Raw genomic sequence first — 10,203 nt, 5'->3', positions numbered from 1 at the left:
TTAAGAGCATCAGGAGCTAATGACTGTATAAGAATGTTTGTGTTTGCACAGGGGAGTATGTACCGGTGCCCTGAGTGCAGCAGCAGCAGCTGTGGTCGTCTAAGATTTTGCGACTTATGCGTTGGAAAAGATGCACTCTGCAGACAGTGGGACGTCATTTCACCAACTTCAAGATGAGCTCAAAGTAAGAAACATAATGGAAGTAAAGAATCAAATAGAAAATGTCACAACCACAAGATATTCCATCAAGTAAATAAATAGTAACACCCACTTCTGCAAACCAGTTCAAATGTCCCTTTATGTTTTAACCACAGAGTGAGTCATCATCTCAATAGAGGATCTTCGTTACTACAGCTCCTCTCTATCCTCCCTCCTCTCCTCTCCCCTCCCACTCCCTGCTCCTCTCTGAGCTCGAGCCTCTCTTCCCCCTCTCTGCCTTCACTAGTTCTCCTCCCGAAACCTGCGCGAGGCGGCCACTGAAGCGCGAGCCGATTCCCCCCTCTCCCCTGCCTGCACTTGAGTCAACATGGCTACAGTTGTAACCTCGACCAGATTCACAGACGAATATCAGCTGTACGAGGAACTCGGAAAGTAAGCGACCGTCACCGCTGCTGCTCTTGTTGCATTCAGTGTGTGTGTGTGTGCGCGCATGTGTGTGTTGGCACGTTTTTCTCCTCTCTGCTGCTGCTGCTGCTGCCATTGTGCGCGTTTACTTCAGTGTTGACAAGGCAAAGGGAGAGGGGCTGTCAAAAAACAGGGAAGGGTAGGAGAAGCACCTCAGCAACAGTCAGCTGCAGGTTCATGTTCGCAGCACAAAGGCTCGTGTTTAATCCTGAGTGTGTATTTAAAGCTGTATCGCACCATTATCGCTCGCTTTGTAACCCTAAAGGTGCGAAACATCATCGCAACTTGTTTGTCAATTTATCTGCAGGTAGCACGCGTCGAAAACTCGGGTCGCACGCGCCCGTTGCCTGGTGGCATCCTCGCGCTCCTGTTCAATCATTCAGCTGTGTTTTTGTGCATTTCTAAGCAGACTGCAGGGCTACTGTATATGTCAAAAAAGGGGAAGACGAGGCTTTGCTGCAAACATGACTGTGGTGGCTGCACATTTTGGCTATGCGCATCACACGCACTGCATGCAGGATTAAAACATGAAAGGACACATAGGTTACAGTGTATGTCCTGGCCACAAAGCCACTTTGTAACATCTAATCTCTGCGTGTGGCTAATAGAGCTGCTCCACCTTCCAACACAACCGACAGCACGAGTTTAAAGGAGGCGTCTGTGCAAAAATGCAGCCAGCTCAATGTTAATTCTACCTTTCAGTGGCTTCATTCTCCTGTACTCATGTTTCTTCCTGCGAGCTAATGACTGGGTCCTTTCACAATGAGACAAGCCCTCTCCCTCCCCCTGTCACGCACTAGTAGCCAGGACCTCTTCTCACATCTCCCACACAGATATCAGACTGTATTAATTATGCATGTGACTTCCTTTCCCCTCTCTTTAGGTGTGTGTGATTCATGCGTGCCCTTAGTGTGTGGCAAGTTTGTGCATTTCCCCCCGTGTGCAGAAATGTGATGTTATGCTTTTATAAGTGGTTTCACTGATCTGTCATCAATTTCTTCTGCTCCAGGGGTGCCTTCTCAGTCGTCCGCCGATGCGTCAAGAAGTCCACTGGCCAGGAGTATGCTGCTAAAATTATCAACACAAAAAAGCTCTCAGCCAGAGGTAAGCACAGCAGATATCCATCGTGTAGCTCAGCATTAGAGTCAACGTGAATTTATGCAAACTGAGAGCTGACAACGGTAGGCTGCTGTAGCTGCTCGGTGATGTCAGCTCAGCTGCAGATTTGTTAGTTTGTTTCCTGAAGAGCAGCGATCCAGGCGCTCTGTCCAATCCCTGTCCGCGGAGATTCCTGAAGAGCTGGAGGCCACTTGGCAGAGCGGGGCTGCTGCGGTTTAAGTTGTACAGCGAGGTTCAGTGGGTTTTGGCAGCTGCCCGCAACCATTTTTGGTTTGTTATGGTTACTGTTTGTCTCTCGCACCAGCTTGACCTTTAGCCTGAAATATCCCCAGCTCTCACAGCGGCTCGTAGGATGAGATAAAGGAAAATTCTGGGGTGTTATTTTAATAGTTTGGTCGGTGGATTGTGTCGGTTAGGATAACACTGGACTCATACAGTTAATTGCTGAAATCTGGGATCTGGGAACACGACAACATAGCTAAAAATAAGTCGGACATGAGCAGTCAGATGATCAGAGATGCTTTAAACAAACTCCCAGGTTAGCTAAACTTGACTTCCTGGTTTAACTTTGACCTGCTGTGCTTGTGAGAAGTACACAGATTCCCATAACTACATCTTTGTGTATATCTTGTAACAAACATTTGAGTCACCAGCGCTTAGCTCTGTGACTCAAATGTAATGGTGAGTGGCTTAAATTGAGGTTAAGTATTTCTGTGCAGTGAAGGATTATCACCAGTGAATGTCTGTTTCATTGTTTCATGCCTCTTGCGATCGGTGCAGAGCGGACCTCTTCTCTTCTGTAGTCATGCTCTGTTGTTGTAGAATCAGCGTATACATAGTTCCAGGTCATGTAGCCAGCCGGTTGTTGCAACACAGCCTGTCCACATTGTTACAAAACCGTGGAGATGTGCAGTGCAGCACTCAGACTGTCTGCACACAGTCGCCCAGGCCACAATTACACAATTTTGCTCTATGCGCTGTCTAATTTGTTCAAAATAAATTTAACTGCAATAGGGCTGCGACGATTAGTCGACTAATCGATGACTAATCGGCTATTAAAGTAATCTGTGACTATTTTAGTAGTCGACTAATCGGTTTGAGTCTTTTTTCATAGAGAAGTACTATAAAAGTACCCCAAAATACTCTTATTGCAGCTTCTTGTGTTCACATATTGGCAGCTTTACACACTCTCCCATGACGGTGAACTAAAACCGTTTGGCGTGAGTACGAATCAAAACATTAGATGACATAATTTCGGGGTTTGGGCAAGACAGACCGACATTTTTTAACATTGTAACACATTTTTCGATGAAGTCTATTGATTGCAGAAATAATCGACAGATTAGTCGACAATGAAAATATTCATTAGGTGCAGCCCTAAACTGCAACCCCTGTAGCCTATCCTAAAATGCAAGGACATCAATACAGAGCATTCACAAAAGCATCTGATAAACTGCTAATTTTCAACTCTTGGACTACTGTTGTTCGTCACATTAGCCCCCTCCAGTTTATGCTTCTAACCCTGCCCACGCTGATCTGTCTGCTTTTTCAGCATGCATGCAAATGTTTGGGCGGCACGGTGGGGCAGCGGTTAGCATTGTCGCCTCCTAGCAAGAGGTTTCCTGGTTTGAACCCAAGGTGGGGGAGCCCTTCTGTGGGGATTTTCCATGTCCTCCCTGTGTCAGCGTGTGTTACTCTGGGTACTCCAGCTTCCTCCCACAGTCCAAAGACATGCAGGTTAACTGGTGACTCTAACTTGTCCATAGGTGTGAATGTGAGTGTGAATGGTTGTCTGTCTCTGTGTGTCAGCCCTGTGATAGTCTGGCAACCTGTCCAGGGTGTACCCTGCCTCTCGCCCAGTGTCAGCTGGGATAGGCTCCAGCCCCCTGTGACCCCCTCAACAGGATAAGCAGTTACGGAAAATGAATGAATGAATGTAAACTCTGTCTGGTGAAATGCCGTACTCCATGTTTTGTTCATCTGCGATGCCGCCGCTGACTCATTTGAGTCACAAGCCAACATTACGAGGCAGTTTTGTGCATTACAAAGTCAGCAAACAGCCAGTCAGTATTTTAGGAATGCCTCTGGCTGTTAAACGAAATATCACAACTTGTATATTTATGTTTTTCCCACGTTTGAGTTGGAGTTAGAATTTCTGATAAAGACTGACAGACCCACTACCGATACTTCAGGTGCTCTCGCTTTGGTTTTTATATCTACATGAAGGGGTTTGGCTAATCTGGATAAACTGTGGTCTGATAAGCGTCTTGATCCTTCAGACTATTTTGCAGTGGCGCTGTCGTGCGTCTAGATCTCAGTTATTACTCTGAGGAGCACAGTGTTACTGTAACTGTTAGAAATGAAAGCCGAAACTGAGAAAATAAGTTGAAATATGTTTTTTTCCCTTTAGATTAATGTGGTCAGATCAGACTTATGACGTTTGCAGCTACTGCCAGCCCGTGTGTGTGTTTACGCGTAGCAGCGTAACACATGTTGAAATATCACCACCTGTGCTTCACTATTTGTGGCAGATTTGTTGTCATTTAGTCTGCCTGTTGCTCTGCGTGTGTGTCACGGTATTCCTTCTGCCATGTAGCTGAATCCAAGCGTCTCTGTCTGTTGGTTGTTTTGGTTGTCACATGTGTTTGTGTTTGCACATGAATCCCATTGATCCTTCGCTGCGTCTCGTCTCGTCTCGTCTTGGCGTGCGAGCCTGTTGCAGACGCCGTGTGTGCGTGTGCAAACGTCAGAAGGTTGCACCAAAGGTTGAGCGATGATATGAAGTGCAGATCAGGGCCGGTTCTGGACTGATCGGGCTGCTCTTTTCCCGGGAGATGCAAGCTGAATTGCTCTGTCTCCCCCTCTGCCTCTTCTATCTCTCACACACCCACCCATGTCATTTTCCTTCCTTTTTATGTTCTCTCCCTTCCCCTCCTTCCCCTCTCTGTAAACAAAAGATTGATTTGAGATCTTAAAAACCCTTCTCACCAGGCGATTTGATCTACTGTGTGTGTGTGTGTGTGTGTGTGTGTGTGTGTGTGTGTGTGTGTGTGTGGTGGGCTGTGTTGGCAGTGGTCCGGAGCTAGTAACCCGGCAACAGCAGGGGTGAAACTCTTCATCCCATAGGCTGTCTGGCAGAGAAACTGTGTTCTGTGTGTGTGTGTGTGTGTGTGTGTGTGTGTGTGTGTCTTGGTCGTGGTCACAATTATCACACACACACATCTACGACTGCTCTTTTCTCACTCGAAGCAGAAAAACACAGTTGCACACATTTTCTCTCACCTTCTTAACGGTTCTCACACTTAACTACATGCGTACACGGCCTCTGTCTGTATACAGTTTCACATCGTCAAGTACACACACATTAGCCTGTCCTTCAGTGCGCACTGCCCTTAATCAGAGCTGAAATGTGCTGGTGCTGCCAATGCGTTTTTTTATACAATCACAAGGAGCATGTTCTCCCCGCCTCTATCCCCACACACTCATTCTCTTTGCCACACTTGTGCTGGCTTGGTTTGGTTTGGTTGGATTTGCGTCTCCATTACAACAGGGCTACCCACTTGAAGGTGGGTCTATAATGATGATGGCTTGTCTTTGGTGATGATGTTTACAAGCCCCCCATTATTTTGTTGCAAGTGTTTTTCCATCACACAGCATGGCAGGTGAAAGAAGTTAACCTGTTGGAGGTGAGGTGCAGTCTGCAGCTCTACATCTGTTTCTGCTTGTACTCGTCGTCCCTGCTATATTAGAGGGCTTGTTTTTATTGAAGAAAAGCCGCTAACAGAGTTCTGCAAGTTTGGTGATAAACACATTTCATTTCCTGAACATTCTTCACAATAAAAGTCCCCCTTTATTTTGTTATCTAAAAGCTTTTATTGTGAAGCAGCAAATAAGGAAATGTTGGGTTTCCATCAGCAGTAATTTAACGAGACTCCTATACAGCTGAAAGCGAACATGAAACTGTAAAATAAAGTAGATAACTAATGTAAAAACAGGAAGCAGGAGAGAAGCTAAACTCCAAACCACAGAGACATAGTTAGAAACTATATAACGGAGACTTACGTAAATATCTTTCTCTCTGGTCTCCTGCACAGACAGAGTTTAGATGAGTCTCGCAACACACGCTTGTTTCAGGAGGGTCGTCAGGGTTTGACTGCAGTCAGCGAGATGTCACTGCTGCCTGCTTGGAAGTAGTCAGACGCACTTTTGTCCCTACACCAGAAATCGTCCATCTCTAGCATGGCTTGGTGTGGCTCCACACGTCTTAACAGATAATGGAAAGACAAATTGGAAGGTCATGGTTTGATCGGCGTGGCCAAAAGTGGTGATGGAAAAGAGTATCACAAACACATACACCATATCTATAGAAGTGAAAGAAACAAAAGAAATGTGACACTCGAACAGGCACCTTTGTGTAAAGAATAAGCCTGGTTTATAACATTTAAGTCTTATTTTCATAAAAGCTTAAAAGAGCATAAAAGATTGTTTCTTTACGTTAAAGTTAAAGTTCCACTGATTGTCACACACCTGAGTATGTGAAATTTGTTGTCCGCATTTGACCCATCCCCTGAGGGAGCGGTGAGCAGCAGCAGTGCCGCGTTCAGGAATCATGTGGTGATCTAACCCCCCAATTCCAACCCCTGATGCTGAGTGCCAAGCAGGGAGGCAATGGGTCCCATTTTTATAGTCTTTGGTATGACCCGGCCGGGGATCGAACCACCGACCTCCCAGTCTCAGGGCGGACACTCTACCACTAGGCTACTGAGCTGGTCACATCACATTCCTAAGTGCTATATCATAGGCAACTGAACCTGCTTGAGTTTCTTGAAGATGTTTCACCTCTCATCCAAGAGGCTTCTTCAGTCTTCAGGTGAAATGTCTTCTTGGAAGAGAGAGATTTTCAAGAAACTCAAGCAGGTCCAGTTGCCTACGATAAAGCACTTAGGATTACCTCGACCTGGATGACAGAGAGCCTTCACCAACATCTTTAAGTTACAATCTACTCACCAAGTTAATTGATGAAATCTGGAAATGCAGCAACATGAGTGGGATGAGGCAAGAAAGATGAGCAGTCAGACGATCAAACACTGTATATTTATTAACGTTTTAAAAATCCATCGCAGTTTACAGACTGAGGCTTGGTTTGACCTTGACACAACATATGTTTTGTAGTTTTACACGTATACAGTTTTCCTTTGTCCACAGTTTGTGCCTGCCTACATTTGAGTTACAGAAATGAGCTTATGATAAAATCATTTAACTGTCTGTCAATTGTTAACATCCATCACAGTGTCCTTGGTTTTGGTGAGCCTCCACTATAATGTGATTTACATCTAAATACAGTGGTTTTGGTAACTTGGCTAAACTGTGGACTTGTTTATAAGCTTGTCCGAACATCACTTGTTTCTTCTTCCCCCAGTTTGGGTACGTTGTTATCGGATATAACTGTTTGAAATTATGATCAGAACCACACAACAATGATTTTAATATGTAGACAAGATAAGTCAACTGTAATCAAAAACATGATGTCTTCACTTACAGCAGGCCTTTGCAATTGGCGGCCCACCTGCCACCTGCCAATTTGATCAAATTTAAAACCTGAAGAAGAAAAAAATTGCCACAATAAACCTTTCAAATCAACAGAGTGCTCCTGTTTTAAAATTATACCATTCATCGTAGCCAGAAACCAAAAAAACAGAAATTGTCGTTGGATTTTAAAACTTCCAGTGGTTCCTGAAAGCATCATGTGTGTTCAAAAAAATCTAAACAAACAGTGATATTTATTAAAATCACTTTATTGGACATGTCTAATTTAAATTTTAGCCCAGAACAAATTGTTTGCATTCACCACATCCAGTGAAAACCAATAAGCTCCTCAGCACAACTGAGAAGCCATGAATGACTTGGCTTACATCAACAGTCACATGACAAAATTCAGTGAATCTTAGACTGAACTGCAGGCTGTGTAATAGGTTGTAAAATTTTAACAGTTAATGTAAATTGCAATGATATTCCTACGTGTTGAATCAAGTGCACAGAAGTAATGACAGTAATAGCTCAAGGAAATGTCAGGTCCCTTTCCCTTAGCTGTCTGAACTTGTGGCCCCTGAACAATATAATTTAATAGCCCTGATTTACAGTAACAGCCATGTAAGTTATGTCTTCTCCGTGCACACACACACACACACACACATTAATATGTCAGGCTGCGCAGCACACGCAGAGTCCTGCTCCAAGCAGTGCTGCAGCAGCTGGAGCATCAGTGCTCTGTTGCTCTTTTTTTACAGCAGTAATTTAACAAATCTATACTGTAAATGTCCAGTCTGATCTCTGCTTGGGTGTTCCTCACCAGTGTTTGCAAACTCTGAGCGTATCAGCTTTGGCGGTTTGATGTCTGAGCAACTTTGGAATATTGCCGGCATTTACGAGGTTTGTGTGTGTGTGTGTGTGTGTGTGAGAGTGTGTGTTTGCGTGCGTGCGTGGGCGGGATTAAGCCCTATTCTCTGTGGCTCATGGAGGGCACATTGGCTGGCAGTGAGGTCAGCGATTATGGCTGGGTCATGTGGTGTCACATGCATGCGCACAGTCGCTCAAGCGGATGCTCACATGCACACGTGGTCTGTCACTTCCACTGACATTCACACACGTGTCGTGTGTAACGACACAGACACACATTGTTAAAATCACACTACTTTGAACATTTATTGAACGTAATGAGAGTCAGGTTTTTTTATTATGGATACATTTTGTCATTAATGAATCTTGATAATATTTTGTCTTGAAAAAAAGAGGGGATCAGGGATCATATTTAAGGGTCGTAGATTTCAGTGAAACATGAATAAGATACAAAACTGTACAGGTCATGCATGAGCAAACAGAAAAAACACAGAAGCAGATATACACACTTAAAAAATGTCTATTGCACCAGTTTGTTATTGTGGTTGAACTATTGATCAACTGATGGATCCTCATTTTAAGGAATAGTTCTACATTTTGGGAAATTCGCTCATTCACTTTCAGACATAGAGTCAGGTGAGAAGATCGACGCCACTCTCATAACTGTCAGTTAAATATAAAGCCCAGATCAGACCAAGTATTCGCAACAAGTTAAAACCATTTTAGAACGTTGCAGAGAGAAGTTGCAGCAGTGTGAACCGACCAGTCTCAGCTCAGTCCAAGCCAGCTGATGGTGTCACCTGTGACTCAGCTTGTAGCGAAGTCAGCTTTGTCAGGTCAGTTACAAACTGTCCACAGACGATGTGTTTGCTAGCTGTGGCATGCTCTGACAACATCTTATTTGCATCCCTTTGGCTATTGACATGTATGTTGGTCTCTGTCCTCAGTGTGTTGGTGTTGGACGTTGGGTCACTGCTGCTGCTCGCTCTGTGTCACACACACATACTCATGTGATTGATTGATTGACGCTGGTTATTTAAATTATTGTGGCTTATTTATTTTGAATACTTTACATCTGAAGTTTTTGTTTATGTGTTTGCCGTTTCATCACTACTAGAAATGCAACTGTAGCAAGTGTCTCACTGTCACTATATGTATTCATATTTTAAGAAGCTACAGATATAATATTCAGCGACGAAATAAGCCTGAAAAATCTGGAAATCAGAAGTACGAAGAATTCTTGCTATCAATACACCGTCTTGTCTAGTCACATTGGTGTCAGCTGGCAGGTTTTCAGAATGTTGCAGACCAGAGCATTGCAATTAGTTGCAAGTTTCAACTCGTCGTATTGCTAATCTTTGGTCTGAACTGCACTTACTGTTTCAGCCAGCAGCTGGTTAGCATAGCTTAGCATAAAGGCTGGCAGTAATCTACTAATCTGCTAATCAACATGTTATATTTGTTTTGTTATCTCTATAAAAAAATCAAGTGATAGAATGACCATTGATTGTTTTACTGGGGGTTAATCTTGGCCCGTCACAGTAACTTCCTGGAGTCTCTGCTGGTTGCTTGGCAACTGCTTAGAGCCAAGAAATAATCTGGCAGATTAACCCCCACAAAATGGTGAATTGTCATTTTTGTACTTCAAATAGTGGCTGCTCAGATGCGTAAATGTTTCAGCAATCCATGTCTGCTGATACTAAAGCTTCTAATAATGTAATACTGTATTTCACAAGTGACTTTAGCATCAGTTTACAGAAGTAGATAATGACAATTATTGTTAGCCCGAGGCAGCAGAGACTGCCTGATAAAAATCGTGGGAAGCAGAAGTTAAGAAGGGAAGTGTGCTTATAAGCTTATGCTACTCTTACTTTAGTGGTGGAGGGCTCTCACATGCTTTTGTGCACACTCTGATGAAAAGGGGAGATAGAGCGATACAGTCCTCTCCGTGGCTTTTGTGATGAGCCATGACTTTTGCACATCTCGTGGAGAGGCTTGAATCCAGTTCATACAAAGATAAAGTACCAGAAGTCAGTGGTTAGATTTTTTTGAGAATACAATAAA

The 10,203-nt window shown here is 43.9% G+C and overlaps 1 protein-coding gene across 28 annotated transcripts in view; it reads left to right on the top strand.

The window, feature by feature from the left end:
• The first annotated feature begins 381 nt into the window (after positions 1-381).
• The window catches only part of camk2g2 (calcium/calmodulin-dependent protein kinase (CaM kinase) II gamma 2), a 95,254-nt gene continuing 85,432 nt past the window's right edge, over positions 382-10,203 (top strand). For 16 of the 28 annotated variants that reach the window (XM_049601377.1, XM_049601375.1, XM_049601367.1 and 13 more), the window contains exons 1-2: positions 383-591; positions 1,634-1,728. In XM_049601377.1, the coding sequence (XP_049457334.1) occupies positions 527-591; positions 1,634-1,728 (160 nt within the window). In that variant the 5' untranslated portion in view covers positions 383-526. Of the gene's footprint in view, positions 592-1,633; positions 1,729-10,203 lie in introns of all 28 variants that reach the window. The other 12 variants (XM_049601360.1, XM_049601357.1, XM_049601351.1 and 9 more) reach the window with 1 other exon arrangement.

Source organism: Epinephelus fuscoguttatus, linkage group LG16 (assembly GCF_011397635.1).
Source record: "Epinephelus fuscoguttatus linkage group LG16, E.fuscoguttatus.final_Chr_v1".
NCBI classification, from domain to species: domain Eukaryota; kingdom Metazoa; phylum Chordata; class Actinopteri; order Perciformes; family Serranidae; genus Epinephelus; species Epinephelus fuscoguttatus.
This window is presented reverse-complemented; position numbering and strand designations above follow the sequence as displayed.